The sequence below is a fragment of the Halichoerus grypus genome, chromosome 1, assembly GCF_964656455.1.
Source record: "Halichoerus grypus chromosome 1, mHalGry1.hap1.1, whole genome shotgun sequence".
NCBI lineage: Eukaryota > Metazoa > Chordata > Mammalia > Carnivora > Phocidae > Halichoerus > Halichoerus grypus.
In genome coordinates, this window is record NC_135712.1 from 216261360 (window position 1) to 216283567 (window position 22208).

The window sequence follows — 22208 nt, forward strand, 5'->3', positions numbered from 1 at the left end:
GGACATGTTTGTGGTGTGAAATGAGCAAGGGGCTGGGCATGAGAGGCCTGAGGCAAACTGCCCTTCCTTGGACCTGGGGTTTCCTGGATTCCCAGTGATGGGACCAGCATGCTCTCCATCCACAGCAGGAATGGCTTGGAATCACCCCTGAACCTTGAGGGGGCCAAGACTGGCTGGCAGACAAGTCCTTGTCCCTAGCCTCTTGACATTCAAGATCCTTTATACACAGGCTCCAATTTTTAATTGCTTGGCACTCTGGTTCCAATGCCCCCTTTTGTGGGAAGCCCAACTCCAACCTACTCCTATTCATTCTTCAAAGCCCTGGCTCAAATGCCCCTTCCCCTAGGAAACCGTCTGTCTGTCTCCCCAGGCAGAGCCAGCACCACCCTAGGGACACATCCCCTGGCTCAATCTCATGGGGCTGGGGTGTCTCCCCGAGCCACGGAGCCATTTTCACTGCCCGTTGAGTTGTTTTCCACGTTGTGTCCTTGCACCCATCACAAGGTCTGGTATGCAGCAGGTTCTCAATGAACGTCTTGTTGAGTGGATAAATAAATAAATGCGTGATTGGGCTGGAATTAACCTCAATTGATCCCGGCCTGTGCTGGGTGATAACGAATTTTTTGCTGATTAATTTTGTGGGATGGGGGGGGAGGTTAGGCTTCCTTCGTTCTCAGAAACAAGGCCACACCCAGCGGGCCTCAGACTCACTTCTCCCATGGGTCATACTGTGACACGGAGGGCAGCCCTCCCTCGACCCCGGAATGGGTCTCTCCTCTGCGTTCATTGAACGAGGGTTTATGGACTACCTATGTACCAGGCGCTGTCCTGAGTCCAGCTGGGAACGAGATATAAACATCCCTTCTCCTTGGGGCCGACCCTACCGTTTATCAGGTGGAAATACTGAGAAGGGCATCTCAGTAGGGGAGACATTCGAGCAAAGACTGGGGAAAAGTGAGGGCAGCCACGCAGGTGTCTGGGGTGCACCCGGCAGGGGCACAGCCAGTGCAAAGGCCCGGCGGTGAGAGCGCGCCCGGCGCCCCGCACCAGCCACAACAGGGAGGGGATGGATCGGTGGTACTTGAGGTGGGAGATACAGTGAGGGAAGTGGAAACTTGCCTATTTTGGAGAAGAGGAGGGGCTCGACCCCACCCCAGCAGGCCCCGCCCCCCGGCCTCTTCGCAGCTCCGAGCCGGGCCTCGCCCCCAGCCACACCCCCGCTCCCTGAACCGGGTTGCCAAGGAGATAGGCCCCGCCCCTCCCAGGCCCCGCCCCTGGTCGCCCAGGCCTGGCCCCGCCCCCCTGCCCGGAGCCCCAGCGAGAGGCGGCCGCGCCGAGTTTGTCCCTCGGCGACCGCCGTCGCCCGGGCCGGCGCCTGCCGCGCGCGCCGCCTGCCTCGCTCCCGCGCGCTCTCCACCCCACGCCGTGCGTGCCTTGCGTGCTTTGCGTGAGCGTGCGCGGGCGCGTCGGCCGGCAAGGGAGCAGCAAACGGCCGGCGGCGGGCGCCGCGCGGGGGGCGGGCGGCGCGGAGGAGGCGGCAGTGGCCATGGCCGAGGCGTCGCCGCAGCCCGGACGGTACTTCTGCCACTGCTGCTCGGTCGAGATCGTGCCGCGCCTGCCGGTGAGGCCCGGGCCGGGGCGGCGGGCGGGAGCTCTCTCCTTCGGCCTGAGGCGAGCTGGCTCCGACGGGGAAACTGAGGCCCGGGCGGCGTCGGCCCGGGTCTCTGCGGAGGGCCCGGAGGCGGGGGCCGCCCCCAGGGGCGCAGCGAGGCCGATGACCCCAGATGCGCGGCCTCGGTCCCCGATGGGGAAACTGAGGCCCGCGGAGGCCGCGTGACCTGCGCTCGGCACGCCGCCCAGCGGGAGAGAGGTGGGGGGACCCGGGGGCCGTTCCCGGAGCGCGTGGTCGGCGCTGCGGGCGCCTGGCTGCGGGCCGCCCGGTGGAGCCCTCCCGCCCGCTTTCCCGTGGTCGGGACGAGAAGGCGGTGGACCTGGGCTGGGCCTGACAGCTGCCCGGGGCAGATCTTTGTGACCCGGGCCTGCGTTTTTGAGCTTCCCTGGGGGGGGGGCGGTGCGGTGAGGCCAGCCTGTGGCCAGGTGTTGCTTTCTGCTCATTTAGGGCCAACGTTTCTCAAACCGGGTGGTGCGGGAGGGGGCTGCTTGTTAAAGGTTACAGTTTTCCAGGCTCCTCATCCCGGGGGTCCAGGGTGGGACCCGTGTTTCCCTGCCCCAGGCCGGAAGGGAAAGCCGTGGTCCCGTCCGACCCTCTCCAACCTTACAGGTGCAAAATCTGAAACCCGGGGAAGCTCAGGCCAGCCGTGGTCCTGACATTTGCCACTGGGCCAGCTCAGGCGGGACAGGAAGAGGGAGGTGTGGGATTGGGAACCCTCCCCCGCCTCGGTGAAGGGGCTGCCGGCGGTGAGGATTTATTGAGCACCTTCTAGGTGCTCTCCTTGTACTTTATCTCCGGGCGGCATGCTCCCCACAGCCGCCTGGCTAGTGGGTGGTGGATGGTGGATGGAGGGTGTTCGGTATCAGAGCCCGACTCCGATCTGCCTTTCCAGCTGTGGGGACCCCTGGGAAGAGGGGGCTGGGAGGGGGCTGGGGAAGGAGTCTTTAGGCATCATCCCAGCCACAGAGAAGGAAAGTGGGCTAAAGTCGGGGTGTGGAGCAGAGAGCGGTGTCTGGGCCCAGGAGGCCAGGAAAGGTAGGGAGGTGTGGCTGCCAGAGGCAAGGGGCTCCTTCCTCCTCAGGAGGAGGGAAAAACAAAATGAAACCTCAGATGTGTGAGCACCTGCTGGGGGAGCTGAGACTTGCCCCACTCGGCCTCCTCCCGGAAGTCCTGCTTCTGCCTCTTCCGGCTTTCTGCAGCCCCAACTCGGAATCTTTTTCGACCATGGCAGGAAGGGGCTGGTCCCCTGACAGCTCAGCAGCGTAGATTAATTGCATACAGCCCCTTGCAGCTGGCATGAGCCCGGCGACAGGCCCTGGGTCTCGGGCTTCCCCCAGAGTGGCCTGCTTTGTGGTGGGGCTGGGCAGTCTGCACAGCTGTCTGCTCTGGGCCTCTCTTCCTGGGGCCAGCACAGGGCCTGGGTCCTGGCCAGGTGTGGCCGCTTCCTGGCCGTGTGGCCTTGGACCTGGAGGACCCTGACCTCTTGCAGTTGTCGCCGGGCTGGTGAGGACCTTCCTAAGCACAGAATCCAGTGGTGTCAAGGTATCCTTGACTTTTGTCCTCAGAGTTTATAGGCTGGTCAGGGAGCCAGTGTTGAGTAAGGGATTGGCAAATATTTAGTTGGGAGTGCTGGTAAATTCCGTAAAAGCAAATAACGGTAAGGAGTGTGCCTGCTTGTGGGTTTGGAATAGGATTCCACGAGGCGCAGTAGACAGGGTGACTGTTTATCAGTAAGGGGCACACCTGATGTTGCGGGGCCGGAAACGCACACTCAGCTAACCTGGTAGCGGTGGAAGGTCCTGGCCCCCGTGGCGGCGTGTTCTGTTCATGGGAAGGTGGTGCTGGTGTTAGTGGGCTACAGGGCCTTGGGGCTGGCTTGTGTGCAGTTCCTGCCTTAGATTTTTGTCATTGCGGTGGTCCCTCCAGAGGCCCCAGACAGTGCCTGCTTTCGGGAGCTTCTCTGCAGGATCAGGCTGAGGCCACACCCAGCTGTGCCACGTCTGCGCCATGTGGCTCTGGGCGAGGCGCTCAACGTCCCTGGACCTCAGTTTCCCCGCCTGCAAGATGGGTTTGAGGAGCTAATCCGTGCCCACTCAGTGGGGTCCAGTTGGGAGCGTGTGTGTGTGAAGGAGCCCAGCGCCTGACCCGCAGGACGCACAGGGACAGGCTTGTGGCCTGGCTGGGGCAGGGCATGTGGGAGCAGGAGCCAGACAGGCCGGCTGGCGCACAAGCCCAGACTCGATCCTTCCCGGGAAACGGCAGCGCTCAGGATGCGGTGGATGTGCTGCTGGTTTGGGTGGCGTGACTGTGGGGCTGTGGAAGCGGAGCGTCCCTGGTCAGAGCCCGGCTGTGCTCGGCGTCCACAGGGCTTGCCAGGAGGTGCAGGGTCCCACCAGGTGGACGGAGCAGGTGGAAGTCCGGGGTCCTCACGCCCTGAGCTCCTTGTTGCAGGTGGCGTCTTAGATGGCCCTCTTTCCACCTGTCGTCTCGTGATGGTGACTGCTTTCCTTCTCAGGAATGGCCTGAGTGCACGGTTGGACAGAGACTGGGCCTGGAGGGGTGCTGGGGTGAGGAGAACCGGCCTGCCCTCGCGCTCTTCACGCGTCCGCTGCCCTTGCTCCTAGAGGGGCCTGGAGAAGTCCTGGCCCTCAGTTTTTAGCAGAATGAATGGAGTCCTCTCCACGGAGCCCTCCATGGAGCTGGGCCTGCCTCCTAGGCACCATATGGCCTCGTTCTGGACCCTCTGGCACCTGACAGCCCCGTGTGGCCCTGTGCTATGTGCTGTGCTGGGCCCTGCTTGTGGCAGGGAGGCCCTGCCCCATGGTGAGCCGTCCATTTGCAGCTGCAGAAACCGGGGCCCTGGGGAGGTTAAGTGTGGAACTGACTCCGGTGGTTCGCTGGAGTGCAGAGCATGGAGTTGAGATCGGGCACCAGGGATGCCTAGGGAGCCTCGATGTGTGAGCTGCCCCACCCCCACCCTGCAGCCCCACACAGTGGATGCTCCAAAGAGGGCTGGTGTTTGCTCAGGGTCTGAAGTCAGCAGGGGCGGAAGCAGGCTGAGCCCCAAAGAGGTGGCTGGATGCTGGGCTGAGCCATGCCCTAGGCACCCCAGGCCTCTGAGCCATCTGGCAGGCTGAAGTGAGGGGGAACCCCCAGTGTAGCGGGCACACGTGTCCTATCCTATGGCATCCCGGCTAGCAGTGGTGTCAGAAGCACCCTGGGAAGATAAGGAAGGTGGGATTGGATACCCCGGGGTGGAAACGAGTGCTGGGCTGTGTGTGTGCTCATCTCTGGCTCGCAGCGGGCCTCACACACTGCCAGGTCCTGGTGTGGCTCCGTACCCAGCAGTGTGCGCGATGCTCACAGACGCTCGGGGGACAGATGGGGTGTGAGCGTGGGGCGTGGTGGCCGCTGCTAAGACCCCAGGAATAAAGTGCAGGGAGGCTGGGGAGTGGTGAGGGGCAGGGTCGGCTTTCCCATGGGGTCTGGCAGGTCCCTCTGCTCAGTGACAGCTGAGAACGGCTGTGTGGGGCAGGAAGTGTGCTCCTGGGGTTCGTGGCTGGTGAGCAGGGGGCTGCAGGGGTGCGGGAGTCCCATCATGTCTGTGTTTGGACCTGAGTCCGTGTCCCTCCGATGTCTGCACCGCACTTGGACTTCTGCCTCCTCTGGAGGAGCCCTGACGGGCCTGGGCCTACAGAGCCCAGCGTCACCATAGAGCAGACCATCCTGTGGGGCCAGCTACCTCTCTGACGCCCGCCGAAGTTTCCCGGATGTAACCGTACTTGCCTGGCCATGGTGTGAAGGAGTGTATGAATGAGGGCTGGTGCCTGTTCCTGAGGGCCATCCCGGCTGACCTCCCTGTCACTGAGGAGGGCTGAGTCGCACCACCTAGGCGCATCATGGGGGCTGAGCACAGGGAGCGAGCGCTCAGTGAATTTAGCGTCCTGTCTTCGGTGCTGTGGCCGCCACTGTTGGTGATGATGCTGGGGTGGTCCCCTCCCTCCCTCCTAGGGGGAGAGGTCACTGATTCACCATGAGGAGCCATCGGTTAGAGACAGGTGCTCACACTTGAGGGCTGGGAGCAAGGGGCTGCCACCACCTGGACCCAGGCTCGGTAGACAGGCTCTGCCTTGTGGGCCACAAACACTCTGTCCAGGGTCTCCTTGCTTGGCTGCAGTTTTCTATTACTGGGTACTCAGGTTTAAGAGAAACCTCTGGGGTGTGCCCATGGAGGAGGAGAGCACTGGGACACCCCCAGATCTGGTCCCTTCCCCACTGCCTAGAAGCAGAGCGTGGAGCCTGCTGAACTCCTAGGTGTCGGGGCCACGGCTCCGACAGGCCAACCTGGACTCAGAGAGAGCACGGAGGCAGGGCCCTGACCACAGCCAGCAGCTGAGCCGTAGCCCTCCAGTCCCCAGTGGCTCCTGGATTTCAGAGCCCTAGGGTTGAGGCCATCCTCCATTTACAGGTGGGGAGACCGAGGCTTGCAGCCAGGAGGTGACGTTTGAGCAGAGACCCGACTTCCGAGAGGGGGCAAGCCAGGTAGCTATCGGGGGAGAACGCTCCGGCAAAGGGGATGGTGTGCAGGCCCTGAGAAGAGAGGGCAGGTGGAGGTGGCCTGGATGGGGCAGGGGAGCGGGAGTGGTCAGGCCGGGGTGTTCTGAGCTGACCACAGGGGAGAGTGGAGAGCAGAGAGTGGGATGAGGAGCTTGTGCCCCGTGTGAGATGGGGCTCCCAGGTGACGCTCAGGAGCGGCCGCAAGCCTCAGTAATGGCAGGAGAGGTTGCCTGTTTGCCAGCAGGTCAGGCTGAGGCCACCTGCCACACCGGCCCTGCTCTGGCTCCTCCAGGCTGGCTGGGGACAGGCAGCATGCTCAGATGAGAGGGAGGGACAGCTTCTCACATAGGCCCTCCCCAGCCCCGCCATCCCGCTTGGAGACGGCAGGCACATGTCTGATTTCTGTCTCATCTGTAGGGCAGGTGTGTGTGTGGGGTGGGCTCCGCCAGGACACAGAGAGAGCCTGGACCTTCCTGCCCACCCTGAGCCAAGGGCAACCCTGGGCAGACACCCAGTATTGTCTGTGACACGGCCATGCCCAGCGGTGGTTTGATTCCTGGGATCCTAACTGAGGCCACCACAGACACCTGCAGCCACATCAGCCCATGTCCCAACCCTCCCTCCCCTAGAGGCTCTACCGGGCAGTGAGGACCCTCGCCCCACGTGCTGAGGGCTGGTCACTCACTGTGCTGCAGAGCTGCCCGTTGCCCCCACGTCCCTACTCAGAGGGGCAAAGGGTGCTGTCCTTGCTGCTCCTTCTGGTGGCTTTGTTGAGATACAGCCCACCTGTTCACGGTGTGCCCTCAGTGTTTCCTGTACACTCAGGAGTCCGGTACCCACCACCTCATCCAGTTCCAGAACATTCCATCACCTTCAAGGGAAACCCCGTCCCCATCTGCCGTCACCCCACCCCCAGCCCCTGGGCCCCCACGAGCCCCCCCTTCCCGTCCGCGGATGAGCCTGTTCAGGACGTGTCACCCACGTGGACTCACATGCCGTGTGGCCTTCCGTGTCTGGTTCCCTCCCTGAGCGTCGTGGGCTCGGGGTCCGTCCCCGGGGCCGCGCGTGAGGGCGCCTGGCTCCTGTCCGCGGCCGAGGGACGCTCCGGTGCGTGGCTGGGCCACATCCACCTGCGCACGGACACTGGGGTTGTCGCCACCTTTTGGCTGCCGTGAGCGGGGCCGCTGTGGACGTGCACTTGTGGGTTTGGTGTGACGTGCGTTTTCATGTCTTGGCCGTGTACCCAGCCGTGGAATTGCAGGGTCGTCCGGTGACTCCGTGTGCAACTTTTCGAGGAACTGCGTGACTGTCCCCGCCGGCGTGGCGGATGGTTCTGAGGTCTCCACGTCCTCGCCAGCACTTGTCATTGGTGTTGGAGTTGGGCCGTCCTGGTGTCTCCAGGCTCTGGTTTGCATTTCCCCGCTGCCCGACGGTGCTGGGCGTCCTCCGGCTCACTGCCATCCGTGTGTCTTTCGAGAACTGTCTTGGTTCTTTGGCCATTTTTTCACTGGGTTATTTGTGTTTTTGTCGCTGAACTGTTAGACTCGTTTATACGTCCTGGATACCAGTTCCTACGACCTGTGCACTCCTTCCTGTGCTCCCCACTTGGCTCAGACAGTGTCCTTTGGGGCCCCCTTTGCTTTCGGCGTGCAGGAAGGTGAGGGGACGTGGCCTGTGCTGTGGTGGCACCCACTGCCCTGATGGAGGGAGGGGCCTGGCCCTCCCACCTGTGGCTCCCCTGGGACTGTCAGCAGCCGTCCCCCCCACCTTCTCTCCCACTCAGCAGGCAGGGGCAGACCCTGCACTGGTGGCTGGTGGTGGGGCTCTGGGACCCACGGCTGTGGGCTTGTGCCTGTGGCTCCCCTGGGGCCAGTCCCCCACTGTCCAGTTGGGACAGCACTGGTGGGCCAGGGGTGGGAGGGGGCGTGGCCAGTGGGGATGGGGTCACAGGCCCTGTGCCAGGGCTGCTGGAACGTTCCAGAAATGCCACCACGGGACACCCACAGGCTGGTCCCTGTGCCTGGGTGGTGCTTCCCACCCTCCGTGGCCCCCTCCAGGGACTTGAGCTACTGAGGCCTCCATAGTCCTGGGGCTCCGTGGTCACCCATGCGACCCCCCTGGAGCTTGGGGCACGTGCCTCTTTGTGCACGTGGGGGGCACTCACAGAATGTCCATCTGTGCAAGTCAGGAACTGCTCGGTGGACCCACATCAGCTGGCCTGTTTGGTACGGGCCTTGTCAGAGCCTTCAGCAGCTGATGTGGCTGAGTGGAGACCTTGGAATGACTTCTGTCATCCTGAGGAACATAGGCTGATGGACTGTGGGACTGTGGGACGGTGGGGAGATGACCCGGGAGCTTGGGCCTCACCCGCACCAGGGCAGCAGGTCCAGGGGGCTCCAGCCACGCCACGGCTGATGGGTGTCCGTGCACAGGCCCCACCCAGGGCCACCCAGTGGGGCCTCTGCCAGCTCTGACTCTGGGCTTGAGCAGTTTCACAGGTGTGCCTGGAGCTCGTCCTGTGCTGCGTGCTGCGGTCCTGTGGGGGTGTCCAGCTAGCTCAGCCCGGGGGCAGGGACCCCGAGATCGCACTCACCTGCCCTCTCCTCTGCAGGATTACATCTGCCCCAGATGCGAGTCTGGTTTTATTGAGGAGCTTCCAGAAGAGACCAGGTAACACAGCCCAGGTGCACACTGGCCGGACCAGGCCCCTCGGGGTGCGGACGGGGCTGTGGCCAGGACACGGGCTGCTGCACCGAATGCTGGTTCAGTTCTGGGGCAGACAGAGCCTGGATGGGCCACGGTGGGTTGGGGGGGGGGGGTTAGGGGAGATGACCCCCCCCTTCCTGACCCAGGGCACGGGCAGGGCTTCAGAGGGGGACAGTGGCCCTGGGTCCCGGTGGGACAGTCCCCACTGCTGACTTGTGCCCGTCCTCCCAGGAGTACAGAGAATGGGTCCGCTCCCTCCACAGCCCCCACGGACCAGAGCAGGCCACCATTCGAGGTGAGTCTGGCCCCAGATTGCGCCCCTTTCCTGCAGGCAGCTACCCACCCCTCCCCTCGCCTCACAGGACTGTTCCTCCCGCCTGACCCTTGACTGCTGGGCCGCTCCTTCCTCCTTTATCCCACACATGGCAAGGTCCCCCTGGTGTGTCCCCATCCCTCAGAGCCCTGACCCCAGGACAGCACCCCTCAGCGCATGGAGGAAACGTGGGGTCCAGGCAATGTGCTGGGCTGGGCAGGACCCAGGTGGCAGCTCAGGGCTCCTGCCCCTGCCCGTGATCACGGCCCTCCTCCCCACAGAATGTGGACCAGCACCTGTTCACGCTGCCGCAGGGCTACGGCCAGTTTGCTTTCGGCATCTTTGACGACAGCTTCGAGATCCCCACGTTCCCCCCTGGGGTGCAGACCGATGAGGGCAGGGACCCCGAGAGCCGGCGGGAGAGAGAGCAACACTCCCGGCACCGGTATGGTGCCCGGCAGCCCCGCGCCCGCCTCACTGCACGGCGGGCCACCGGCCGGCACGAAGGCGTCCCCACGCTGGAAGGGTGAGGCACCTGGGGATAGCCGGCGGGTGGGACGCTCGTGGGAGTCTTACAACCTGTCCCATCCCGACTCAGGCAGACTGACCATCTGCCCTTCTAGAAGGTTCTGTGGGCACAGAGGGGGTGGATGCTAGTTCTGGGGCTGACCTCTGGGCAGGGCAGTTCCCCAGTGCATCCAGGCAGATTTTGCCTGAGCCCACCATGCTGATGGGTGCAGAGGGGGACCCTAAAGTGTGGCCTGAGGGCCTGAGGATGCGGTGGGACCTGGACAGGGCCAGGGGGCCTCTTGTCCACTTAGTTGCCCCCGTCCTTCTGAGAGGGGTCTCTGCCTCTCCCCTGCAACCCCTGCCCGCATGCCCATCAGCTCAGACACGGCTGGTTCCCATTTGGGTCCTTGTCTCCCAGGGCGGCAGGCAAATGGGGTGGGTTTCTGGCATCCGTGCTCCTCAGCAGAGCCCCAGGCTCCCTCCATGCTGGGGTTGGCACCAGGACGGCTTCCTTGAAAGCTGAGGCTTGTTCAGAAGGACTGGGGGTAAAAAGGAAACGTTCCTCGGAGGGCCCGCCCCCAGAGGATACAGGGCCAGGCTTCTCCAGCGTCTTCATAGCTGGAACTTGGCCCTACACAGAGCAGCGCCTGTGTCTCTTAAGATGGGTTTAGATGCACAGGGAGCTCTGTCCTGCTCGATTCCAGCCAAGGACACAGTCTGGGCTGCCCTGATGGCCCTGGTGTCCCCCGTCTGTGAGCTGCCCTGCAGCGGCTGCCCCAGGCTCGGGCCCTGGCTTCACCGTGACCTCAGCCGGCACGTTTCAGGGCTGTTGCGAACGGCAGGGCTGGGGACCTCCGGGATGCGCCCCCAGGTTGTAAGATAGGGAGCGATGTGACGTGGTTCGCGCTCACAGGCGCTGTCCAGGCCTCCGGGAGAGCTGGCCCAGAGATCAGTGAGGGTCTGTCTCGTGTCTGAGTCTTCGCAAATCTTCTTGGTTGAAAACACAGCCTTTAAACGCTGTGAATTTCGAAGCTGGACACGTGTCTCCTCTGCTTCCTCCTCTGGGGTGCCCAGCCTCGGAGGGTGCTGACCACAGGCTGGGCCCCCCACTCTGTTCCAGGATCATCCAGCAGCTGGTCAATGGTATCATCACTCCTGCCAGCATCCCCAGCCTGGGCCTGGGCCCCTGGTGAGTAGGTGGGCGGGTCCCCTTGCGCCCTGCCCGGCCCCTCCGCCACTTGAACCCCAGACCTCTCTGCGCAGGGGTGTCCTGCACTCAAACCCGATGGACTACGCCTGGGGGGCCAACGGCCTGGATGCCATCATCACGCAGGTACAGGGTCACCGCCCCGAGGACGGCACGGGGGTCGCTCTCTTTCCTGCTGAGGATGAGGAGCTTGACGGGCCCTGCTCCCAGAGGCCGAGAGAGTCCCTGGTGTGGATGCCCTGCTCCCCAGCTCTCCATAACTCCCATCCTGAGGCTGGGGTGCCCCACGTGGACTTCCACATTCTCCTGAGCTGCCCCGGGGATGGGGTGGTCACCGTGAACTTGGCAGCCCTTGTGAGGCCTTTTGCTGGTGAACTGTGGTGCGCTTCCCCACAGCAGGACCCAGCCCTCTGGCTCTAGCTGACAGGAGGCCTCAGGGACCAGCCCCTGGGTGGGACCCTCTGAGCTGGGAGGGGTCGCGCTGTCCCCAGGGCTGCAGCTGCCCTGGGTGCAAGGTGACCCTGACTGGACATGCGGACGGGTGGGTAGGAGCGTGGGGCTCAGCCTCGTGGGGGGGTCTGGGGACCAGGAAAAACACAGCCTTGGTGCTTTTGCAGGTAACCCAGCCTTGCATTTCAGAGCCCTTCGGGGCGAGGGGCGGCGCCTGCCTACCGAGCTCCCGGCACTCTGGCCTCTTGTCTTTCAGCTCCTCAATCAGTTTGAAAACACAGGCCCCCCGCCTGCAGACAAAGAGAAAATCCAGGCCCTCCCCACCGTCCCCGTCACGGAGGAACACGTAGGTGTGTGTCTCTCGGCCCCTGTCCTGACACTGTCCGTGTTCCGTCCCCCAGGACGCCAGGTGGGGCCTCGGCCCCTGCGTGCCCTGGCGGGGGTGGTGGGCAGGCTCCCCCGCGGGTCTCGGCGGTCACAGGCGTCCGTCCCGCAGGCTCCGGGCTGGAGTGCCCCGTGTGCAAGGATGACTACGGACTGGGGGAGCGCGTGCGGCAGCTGCCCTGCAGTCACCTCTTTCACGACGGCTGCATCGTGCCCTGGCTGCAGCAGGTGAGCTGTGCCCCCACCCGTCCCGCGCGGCCCCCCCCCCCCGCTCTGCCTCTGAACCGCCCCTCCCTCTGTCCCCGCGAAGCACGACAGCTGCCCCGTGTGCCGGAAAAGCCTCACGGGTCAGAACACAGCCACCAACCCCCCAGGCCTGACCGGCGTGAGCTTCTCGTCCTCCTCGTCGTCGTCGTCCTCCAGCTCGCCCAGCAACGAAAACCCGGCCGGCAACTCCTGAGCCCCCCGCCTCGGGCCGGCCCCCAGCCTGAGCACAGGACCTCGCCCGCACCAGGCCCTGCGGGGCGGTGGGGGGGGCGCCGCGAGCTGGAGCCTGGAGGTGCCCCCACCCGCCTCGGCTCCCGCATTGCCCCCTCCCTCCCCCCCCCCCCCCCCCCCCCGCGGTGGGCAGAGACTCAGACGACCGCCGCCTCCAGGCTGGAGCAAGCTCCGCCCTCCCCACGGGCGTCTGGCACGGGGGCCTGGGCACACGGCGCCCCCGGGGCGTCCCCGGCTCCCCCACCCGTTTGTCTCTAACCTCACCCTCCACACAGTCAACGGCGGAAAGGTTTTTATAATTTTAAATTATTACTGCTTTGAAATAAATGGACGTTTTAGCTCACACGCGGCCCTGCATGATCTGTGGAAAGACCGGGTGGAGCCGCTAGGCCGGGGTCTCCGCGACGCCTGGACAGGCCACCAGCCCCCAACCCAAGCGCAGGGGGCTCGGGACCACAGGATGACCAGCAAAACAAGAACAAAACTGCTCCGACAGACGTTTTTTAAAGGAAAAAATATGTGTATCTTGAAAGCTATTTAAAAATACACCTACTTAGAAAGAGAAGCAGGTGGTTGGCGTTTTCCTTCCGCGCGGGCGCTGGGGACGGGCCGAGCTGTGCGGCCGCGAGGTCGGGCTTCTCGGGCCTCAGCCAGCTCCGCGGCCGCAGACCCGACCCCGGAGCGCGCCGGGAGCCCCCCCGCCCGAAGACGCCAGAGCTTCCCTGAGCGTGAAGGCCGCGGCCGCCGGAAAAGCCCCGTCCGCGGGGGCCCTGCCCACGGGGCCGCTGACCGCGCATGTTTGCGTGGCTACGGGGACCAGTGGCCTCCACCGACCGCAGTGAGCGCCCTCCGTCTGCCCGCTCCCTGCCTTCATCCTCTGTATTGTAGTGGGAGGGGGCTGTGGGGAGGGGTGGGAGCCTGCGCCCCGCCCCAGGGACTGTTGCCCTCCCCACGCGGAATGTCCCACCTCGCCCGGGGTGGGACACCCGAGCGGAACTGCCGGGCCCAGCTTGGCTGGGGTTTGAACCTGGGCTCTGCACCCCTTTTCCTTCGGCTGGGGTTCAGCCTGACGGTGAGGGCTCAGGGGTGCTGGGAGGGCGGCAGCCGTGGCTGCCCCTGGAGGATGCTGGCACGGGGCCCCCATGGCCCGCACGCGGCACCCACTCCCACTCCCAGCCCTGCCCGCCCCACGGGAGCGCGGGAGCTCTGGAGCTCTGACCGCGGTTGCAGTGCGAGCACCTCCAGACCGCGCGCGCCCGTGTGTTTGCTCTGCGGCCGCTGTGACCACCACACACCGATTCTCTGACAGTTCTGGGCTCAGAAATACAGAATGGAGGGCTGGTGTCCCCTCCTCCCCCCGCGGCCCCCGGGAGACCCGGCTCCGGCCTTTTCCTGGCCTGCAGCCCCCCCTCCATCCTCACCGCCAGCAGCGCGGGGTCTGCCCGTCTCTGGGACTCCCACCCTCTGCCTCCCCTTCGTGAGGGCCTCGTGAGGACACTGGGCCCCCTGGGAACCCAGGGTCACCCCCTCCTCAGGGGCCCTGACAAGGTCCCCTCTGCCACGTGAGGGGACACGTCCCAGGTCCCGGGACCAGGACGGGGACCGGTCACCCCGTGGCATGTCCATGTCGCCCTCTCTCCCCCAGCCCTCAGACCTCACTCTGCCCCAGCCTCTCCCACCTCCTCCCTGCCTCAAACACCCAATGGGCTCCCACCTCAGAGCCTTTGCCTAGGCCACGTCTCAGCCCTTTGGTGACTACATGGCCCTGTCCTTCAGGCTCCATCCCTGGGGTGGGGCCTTTCTGGGGCCTCCGTACCCCACCCCCTGCTTGTGACTGGACACCTGTGGCCTCTGCTCAACTCAGTGTCCACCTCCCCTCCGACTCAGGAGCTCCCTGGGGGCCAGGCCGTGTCTGTGGGGGTCCCGCAGCACCCCCAGCCCGCCACACAGCAGACACTCCATGAATCCTTGGGGAAAAGACGAGTGACCAGACGTGCTTGGCCACGGCCCGAGCTCGCCGGCCGCCGGCCCCTGGACATGCAGCTCAGGAGGGAGGGCTGTCCAGGTCACTGCTTTGTCCCCATGAAGGTGGGCTGTCCAGGTCACTGCTTTGTCCCCTGTGCTCAGGAGACCAGGACAGGCAGGAAGTGGGTGGACAGGTGGTGGCGCTGTGTCCGGCCCCCACGCCGCGGGGCCCCCTGCCCATCCAGCGCCAGGAACATGGGCCGACCACGGTGACGCCAGCGGAGGGAGGCGTAGGTGTTGTAGCCGTTCTCCTCGATGCGCTCCTGGAACCTGCAGTGGGCAGTGTAGACCCGCTTCGGGGGGTCGGGTGTGTGAGGTGGGCCACCGGACACCCCCCCACCAGACACCCGCCCACCAGAAGCCCCACGAGCTGCACTCACCGACCCGTAGAGGTGGCCCCCGCGGTTCATGGCCACGTAGAAGCCCGTGTGCACAGCCTTGAGGGCCACGACGCCCACGTGGATGGAGCGGATCTCAATGATGCCTGGGGGTGGGGAGGTTGGGGGTGGGGTTGGTTAGGGCCTGCAGCCCACCGTCCGCTCATCCACTTACTCTGGCTGGCTCGTTCACACAGGTAACACTCACCAAGCGCTTACTGTGTGCTTGGCCCTGGCTTGTGCCCTGACACAGGGGAGCACAGAGGCCCTGCCAGGAGCACTCCAAGGATGGGGGTGATGGAGGGGCAGGAAGGACTCTCAAGCCAGTGTGAAGACCTGAGGCAGGACGGGCCCTGCCAGGTGGGAGGACGTCAGCCCGGAGGGGCCGGCCTCTTGGGCCCTGAGGAGCCCCAGCCAGGTTGGAAGCTCAGAGCAGGGAGGGCCCTGGCGGGTCAAGGCTGAGAAAACCAAGGCAGAGGAGGCGGGGACTGCCTGGGCACAAGTGAGGCGTAACAGGTGTAGACCCCCTAGCGGCGTAACAGGTGTAGACCCCCTAGCGGCAGCCACACAGGCGGTGCTCGGCCTCCCACCCTGGCCACTGAGATGACGGGAGCTCCAGATGGGAGGCGTGGCAGGAGGCGGTGGGATGGGGGGGCAGCATGGTGTGCTCAGCTCCATGATAGTCACCGCTGCTGCTGGAGCCCCAACCATATGCCAAGCACTGCACCCCATAACCCCAGGTGGGAGGTGCCGACTGTGCCTACTTCCCAGAGAGGGAAACTGAGGCCTGGGAAGTGGCAGATGGGTGACCCCAGAGGAGCCTTGCCCCACTCTGAGCAGTCCAGCGAGGCAGACCCAGGGGATGAGCAGCTGCCCATACCCTCGACCCACCCATGTACCAGGGCCTATTCTGGAGTCCAGGCCTTGCCCTCTGGTCTTCAGTCTGGACTTGGATGCCTGAGGTGATGGGGAGCTCACCCCATGTCACATGGCACCTCTGTACCTGCTATCTCCACTATCAGGCACCCAGGTCCTTCTCTCTACGTGAGAGTCAACTCAAGCCCACCTCCTTGGAGGCCCCAGACCTCTCCAGTAAAGCTGCCCCCCCAGTCATCTGTACATCGCCCTGTTTTCATTTTCTTTGCACCCTACATGGCCTCCTGTGAAATTACCAAATTAGCCATTCACTCGTTTAACTGCTTTACCCTCTGCTGTGGGAGCCCCATGAAGGTGGGCTGTCCAGGTCACTGCTTTGTCCCCTGTGCCCACTACAGGATACGTAGTACCCAATTAATAACTACAGAATTAACGAAGGAGAGAAGAGCTCCCAGCGCCTCCCCCCCCACAGAGCCATCAACCATGTCACCACCATTGCTGCCCAGATGGGGAAACTGAGGCTCAGAGAGAAGCAGCGACTGTCCCAAACCACCCAGAAGATCCAGCCTGAAGACACCCTGCCTGTGCCCACCACCGATGGACTGGCCCAGCCAGTCCCCCTGTCATCGTCCTTGTCCGGTGAGGCTAATGAGAGCCTTGGGAGCCCGATGAAAGCAGCTGGAAGGGCAGGGGGTGATTATCTGCCCTAATGGCAGTGATTCAGGCAGTGGCCAGTGATTAGCTATCCCCCCAGCCCAGGCCTCAGAGCTCTGAGCAGACCAAGACAGGCCCACAGGGTCGCTGAGGCTCTAGGTCCCCAGTGATCCCCAGGTTCCTCCTTCTCTTTTGCCCCCATGTCTCCTCTTGCTTCAGACGTTCCACACTTATTGAGTGCCTACTGTTTGCTGGGCAGGGCATCAGGGACAGTGACTCCAACTTGACAAGGTTCTGGGCATTAAGGAGCCCCAGCAACACCCCCACCCGCACCCCAGCAGTGTGACCCTGGGCAGGTCATTTCCCCTTTCTGTGCCTCATCTACCAAAACGATGTGTGGGAAGAAAGAGAGGGGTCCCTCACTCGGGCAGGTTCTGGGTTTGGATTTGCAGTGTGGGGAGTCCAGGGTTCAGACCCTAACTCTGCTTCCACTTCCTTATGTAGCTGGGTCCTGGGGTCGCCGCCTCCCCTCTGTAAGTGGACCCAGTGATCTCAGCTACTCAACCACTCAGCTATTCTGCAAAGACCTTTCTCTGCTGCGGAGCCAGGCCAGCGTGCGGAGCTTCCTCTGGGACCCCTACCTCACCTGTGCAACCCTCCCAGCGCGTGCGCTGGACCCACTTCACGGTTGAGGAAACTGAGGCCCCCGCCGGGGAGTGATTTGGCTGACACCACACACCCTCACGGGACAGAGGACCTGGCTCGTCCTTACTCCTGCCGCCGCCCCTGTCCTTCCTGCCGGACTGTCTACCCCGCACCCCCTCCCCGAACTCACTGTCGGCGCCGTGGCGCCAGCGGGTCCCCTGCACGCGGCCGCCGGGGTCCACGCGCAGGAAGAAGTGGGTGGAGGACAGAAGGCGCCGCCAGCGCACGTCGCCCTCCAGGTGTGGGTAGCTGCGCGGTCTCCGCGGACTGCTCGGGGTTCCCGCGGCGCCGGGCGCCCGTGCTAGCAGCAGCCACGCCAGGCCCAGCCACAGGCGGCCGCGCATGGCCCCGCGCCCGGCTCGCCGCCCGCTCTTGCCTGCCCCCCGCGCGTCCGCAGCTCGGCCATCGCCGGGGCAGGGGCGGGGCGCCCGTGCAGGGCCAGCCCGCGCGGGCCAATAGGGAGCCTCGGGGGCGGGGCCTGAGCCACAGGGGGCGGGCCTGGGGCGAGAGGGCGGGGCCACGGGCAAGGAGCCGACCAGTGGAGAGGCTGCGGCCGGCCAGTGGGGGCGCCTCGGGGGCGGGGCCAGAGCCGCAGGGGCGGGGCAACGAGGCGACTGGGGCGGGGCCAGGACGTGGGGCGGGGCCCATTCGGGAAAACTCTCCTGCCTCCGCGCGTGTTTGTCTTGCGGGGTGGGGAGTGCGTGTCCGTGAGTCACCGGCTTAGCCTGAAGGGGCTGCGGGGGCGTGGGTGTGAGAGAGGCGGGCCCGCAGAGACACGGAGGGAGACAGAGACAGAGAGACTTCCGAGACAGGGACACGGACAGCTACAGGGAGAGACACAGGGAAAGGCGGCTAAGAGAGTCCGATCTGTGAGACAGTGAGTTGGACAGAGACACAGGGAGCAACAGAGCTGCTCAGGGGTCAGAGACTGGGTGGACAGTCCTGGCCTGCATGTCTGTGCCAGCCCGGCCTCCGCACTGGGCATGCCACCGGGGGGGACTTGTCTGCCCTCCAAACTGGCTCTCTCGAAGAGCCAGGCCCCCAGGGCCAGGGTCTTCACTGAGGGCTGGGCATGGGGGGACATGTGGGTAGAGGGAATGTTGTGCATCCCGGTGTTGGGCAGGGGAGGGGATGGGGTGCTGTGGGCTGATGGCGGATGGATATGTGCGCATGTCTGTGGCCAGCTGACAGGGGCATGGATGATGACTGGGGCCCGCACGAGGTCCCCAGCGTCGTCCAGAGCTGCATGTCCGAGGAGGGTGGCTCCATTTACACCCATACCTGCTCATCATTTACAGACACACCCAAGCCCCAAGCCCCACTGGGAGCCACCCTGTGCCCTGGATCCTGAGAGGAGCATGGTGAACCTTCACAGACTCAGAGCCTAGAGACGTCATTGACAGGTGGGGAAACTGAGGCCTGAGTGGGTCAGCACCTTCCCCAAGGCACCACACAGGACACATCCCAGGGCTCCAGTCCCTGCCCCTCTGCTCCCATAGGCCCAGTCCTACAGCCAGGGCCCCAGGTGGCACCTTTAAATAGCACCTGGGTGAAGACAAGGTGACAGGCCTGGCCCAGTGGAGTGCTGGAGGGGTAACCGGTCTGGCCAGAAGCCGGGATGCCTTCCTGGTGGCTCTGGGGATTCCCTGATCCTTCTTCCTGGTCCCAGGAGGGCCATGTATGGGGTGTGCCTGAGCCACAGGACCCCAGGACTGAGATGGGAGAGGGTGTCCCCGCACTCGGAGCCCTGAGGCCAGCACCTGAGGGATCCTGCATGTTTGTGTCACCTCCCCAAGCCTCAGTGCCGCCTCAGGAAAATGGGCCAGGAAGAGAAGCCTGGAAGGATGGAATGAGGTAATCCACAGCCTTGCTGGGCAGAGGGCGCCGCGATGCACAAACTTGGAATAACATCCTGATTCCCACAGCCAGAAACTCAGTCTTCCCTTCCTGGAGTGTCCCCACCCTGCCCCCCAGGAGGACAATCTTCGGGGCTCTGTGTGATGGGGGTGGGACCCACGCCCAGGAAGCTGTCCTGCCCCGGGTGTTGTTGGAGTTTAATAACAGCTTCATTGAAATATAATTCACATACCACACAGTTCACCCATGGAGGTGTACAACTCAAGTGTTTTCAGTACAGGGTTGTCCGCCCTCACCTCTCTCTAGTTCCAGAACATTCCATCGCCCCGAAAGGAAACCCCATCCCATCAGCCGTCGTTCCCCATCTCCCCCTCCCCAACTCCCGGCCCCCACAAGCCCCCTTCCCGTCCATGGATGAGCCTGTTCTGGACGTGTCACCCACATGGACTCACACCCCGCGTGGCCTTCTGTGTCTGGTTCCCTCCCTGAGCGTCATGGGCTCGGGGTCCGTCCCTGGGGCAGTGCGTGTGGGCGCCTGGCTCCTGTCCGCGGCTGAGGGACGCTCCCATGCGTGGTGGACGCGTGGTCTGTATCATTTATGTATCGACGGACACTTGGTTGTTTCTACCTTTTGGCTGCTGTGGATTGTGTTGCCCTGGACCTGGGTATACAGGTTTTTACGTGGACGTGTTTTCATTTCTCTCGTCTATATGAATAGGAGTAGAACTGCTGGGTCATACGATAATTCTATGTTTCGCTCTTTGAGGAACTGCCAGACTATTTTCCACAGCGGCTGTCCCATCCACATCCCACCAGCAGTGCGCCAGGGTTCCGATCTCTGCACGTCCTCCAGACGCTGGTGATCGCCCGTTTTGGCTCCAGCCATCTTAATGGGGCAAAGTGGTGTCTCACTGCGGTTTTTCAAGACTTCAAGCCTGTAAGAACAGCACTGTGGGCACCCTATTCCTGTGTTCCCCGATTCTATATATTCTTTTTGCTCTCCATCAGCAGGAGGATGGGTAAATACACCGTAGCGAATTCCCACCAGGGAATTCTGTGCCCAGGAAACAACAATGTGGACGCGTCTCAGACAGGATGCTGAGTAGCAGCAGCCTGACACAAAGGAGGTCCATTTATGTCACGGTCTGCAACGGGCAAAGCCAACTACGCCGGTGTGAGGCGTCAGGATGGGGGTATCACCCTGGGGGCCAGCGATGAGAGGCGTGGGGGGGTGTCAGGGGCTGGGCGCTTTTTGGGACACCTGTGTGTCAGATTTGTGAAAATTGAGCTGTATTCCTGACGTGTGCACTGTTGACATCATACCTGGAAAAAGGCACACAGGTAATCTTTTTATGTAAGTGGATATTTGAGAATAAGCCACAGAGATGGTACCACTTCACCTCTAAACACATGAACGTATTTCCTGCAGGCAAGGTCTTCGGTCATATCCAAGCTGCGATCTAATCCACCATCCATGGTCAGACGGCCCCTGTTGTCCCCACAGCGCCCTAGAATAGCTTTTTCCGCTCGTCACAAACCCAGGGTAGTCTCTGATCAGCTGAATAACAGCCCCCGAAGATATGTCCACATTCTCATCTCAGGAACCTATGAATTTTACCTTATTTGGAGGCTTGGCAGATACAATGAAATTCAGATCATCGGATGAGGAAACCATCCTAGTAGGCCCCAAGTACTGTTGCAAGTGTCCTTATAAGAGAGAAACACAGGGAGATTTGACACGGACACAGAGGAGACCACGTGACCACGGAGGTGGAGACCGGACGGGGTGCAGCCACACGCCAAGGGATGCCTGGAGCCCCCAGAAGCTGGAGGCGGCAGGAACGACCCTCCGCCTGGAACTTCCAGTGGGAGTGCAGCCCTACAAGCCCTTGATTTCAGCCCGCGGATACCGACACTGGGTGTCTGTTGGGTTGGTCTCCAGAAATGTAAGAATACATTTCTGTTGTTGGAGGCGCGAGGTGTGTGGCAATTCATTTATTTTTTTTAAGATTTATTTATTTATTTTTAGAGAGAGCGAGTGAGCAGGGGGAGGAGAGAGAGAATCTCAAGCAGACTCCCCGCTGAGCGTGGAGCCCCAACGCGGGGCTCGGCCCACGACCCTGAGATCAGGACCTGAGCGGAAACCGACTGTGCCACCCAGGCGCCCTGGTTTGTGGCAGTTGACTCCAGGCAATCCCTAGAATCCGGTATCCTCGCCTTCCATCTAGAGATCCTTGCCTTTCTCGACATGGGCACAACTCACAAGGTTCGTGTGAACGTCTCAGGGCAAGAATCGGACAAAACATTTTGGGTGAGAACCCAACTTAAGCAAACAGTTTCTGAAACACGGGTGTCGCCCAAACTCCAACCTCTGATGCTGTGTTTCCCATTTAATCACACCTCTGTCCACCAGTCTGGTGTGTTATTCCCATTTTTCTTGCTTACGTTTTACAAGGAAACTTGATCTCACCATCAGGAGTGGAAAACCAGAGCCACACACTGACATGATGACAATAAGCCATAACAGGAAACGCTGCGAGGAGAGAGCCGCGTGACAGATCCTCAGACGGACAGCAGTGCAGCCAGAGAGCTGAGGTTGGAATCAGATACAGGCGGGCATGGAGTGAGACCTTCTGTGTTCGAGCAGAAGCAGAAAGAATAACTTTCTCACTGCTAAGTTCCTGGAATCCGGCTCTTGGGGAAATGATGGTTGAGGGCATCTACTCCCAAGGAAAGGAAGAGGGAACGGAGGCACAAAGAACTCCAAAGTGTTGCCTTCCATCCCAGGTTCCTGGCTCTGCCAGACTACAGGGGTTTGAGGGGGTGTCTCTAGGTCTTGAGAGACCAGGTCCAACTGATTCAGCCCCCCAGGGCCAGGAAGGCACTCCCAGGTGTGAGTCAGATCTGAGGTCGAGGCCCCCAGGGCAGCTTGGAGTGGGCTGGGGCAGGTTTGAGAGGACGCTGCAGTCTGTTGAAAACATTCCCAGCCGGTGGAATCATAATGCACAGGCCCGCGTGGGCAGCTGCGTCTGGAATGTGCTGTCAAGAAGCCTCCAGGCCCAGGAGGCTGGCCTTTCCAGAGCACAGGTCCAGCTTCCACTCTGGGCTAATGGGGTAACCAAGTTGGAGTATCTGAGGGCAGGTGGCAGCTTGAGCCCAGGCCCCTAAGGCCTGCTGTGGTCTGGCCCAAGAGCCCCTCTAGCTTTGTCTCTGCTTCCTCTCCCTAACTCCAGCTCTGCTCAAGTTCCTCCAGCTATCCACACTTGACTCTGCCGCAGGGCCTTTGCACTTGCTGTGAACGCTGCCTGGAACACAGTTACTCCTGATATTCTTCTTCTCGTCCTTCCCATGCCAGCAGATGCGCCCCTCCCCCGGCCTCAGTTTCCCCAGTGCCTTCCAGGTCTGACTCTAACGCCG

General features: G+C 62.9%; 2 protein-coding genes across 4 annotated transcripts; one reads left to right on the forward strand and one right to left on the reverse strand.

The window, feature by feature from the left end:
• The first annotated feature begins 1453 nt into the window (after nucleotides 1-1453).
• On the forward strand, nucleotides 1454-12862 carry RNF126 (ring finger protein 126). Of its 2 annotated transcripts, none has more exons than XM_078058716.1 (9): nucleotides 1454-1621; nucleotides 8841-8899; nucleotides 9167-9230; nucleotides 9530-9774; nucleotides 10879-10947; nucleotides 11022-11091; nucleotides 11672-11765; nucleotides 11912-12027; nucleotides 12174-12862. In XM_078058716.1, the coding sequence occupies exons 1-9, from the start codon at nucleotides 1547-1549 to the stop codon at nucleotides 12177-12179; spliced, it is 798 nt and encodes a 265-aa protein (XP_077914842.1). In that variant the 5' UTR covers nucleotides 1454-1546; the 3' UTR covers nucleotides 12180-12862. The 2 variants fall into 2 exon arrangements, with proteins under 2 accessions (XP_077914842.1, XP_035956665.1); XM_036100772.2 differs by having other exon boundaries at nucleotides 1455-1621; nucleotides 12110-12862.
• FGF22 (fibroblast growth factor 22) lies at nucleotides 12627-17351 on the reverse strand. Of its 2 annotated transcripts, none has more exons than XM_078058717.1 (3): nucleotides 17065-17351; nucleotides 14703-14806; nucleotides 12627-14592 (listed from the first exon to the last, which is right to left on the reverse strand). In XM_078058717.1, the coding sequence occupies exons 1-3, from the start codon at nucleotides 17276-17278 to the stop codon at nucleotides 14158-14160; spliced, it is 753 nt and encodes a 250-aa protein (XP_077914843.1). In that variant the 5' UTR covers nucleotides 17279-17351; the 3' UTR covers nucleotides 12627-14157. The 2 variants fall into 2 exon arrangements, with proteins under 2 accessions (XP_077914843.1, XP_077914846.1); XM_078058720.1 differs by having other exon boundaries at nucleotides 14311-14615.
• Between the last annotated feature and the right edge of the window lie 4857 nt (nucleotides 17352-22208).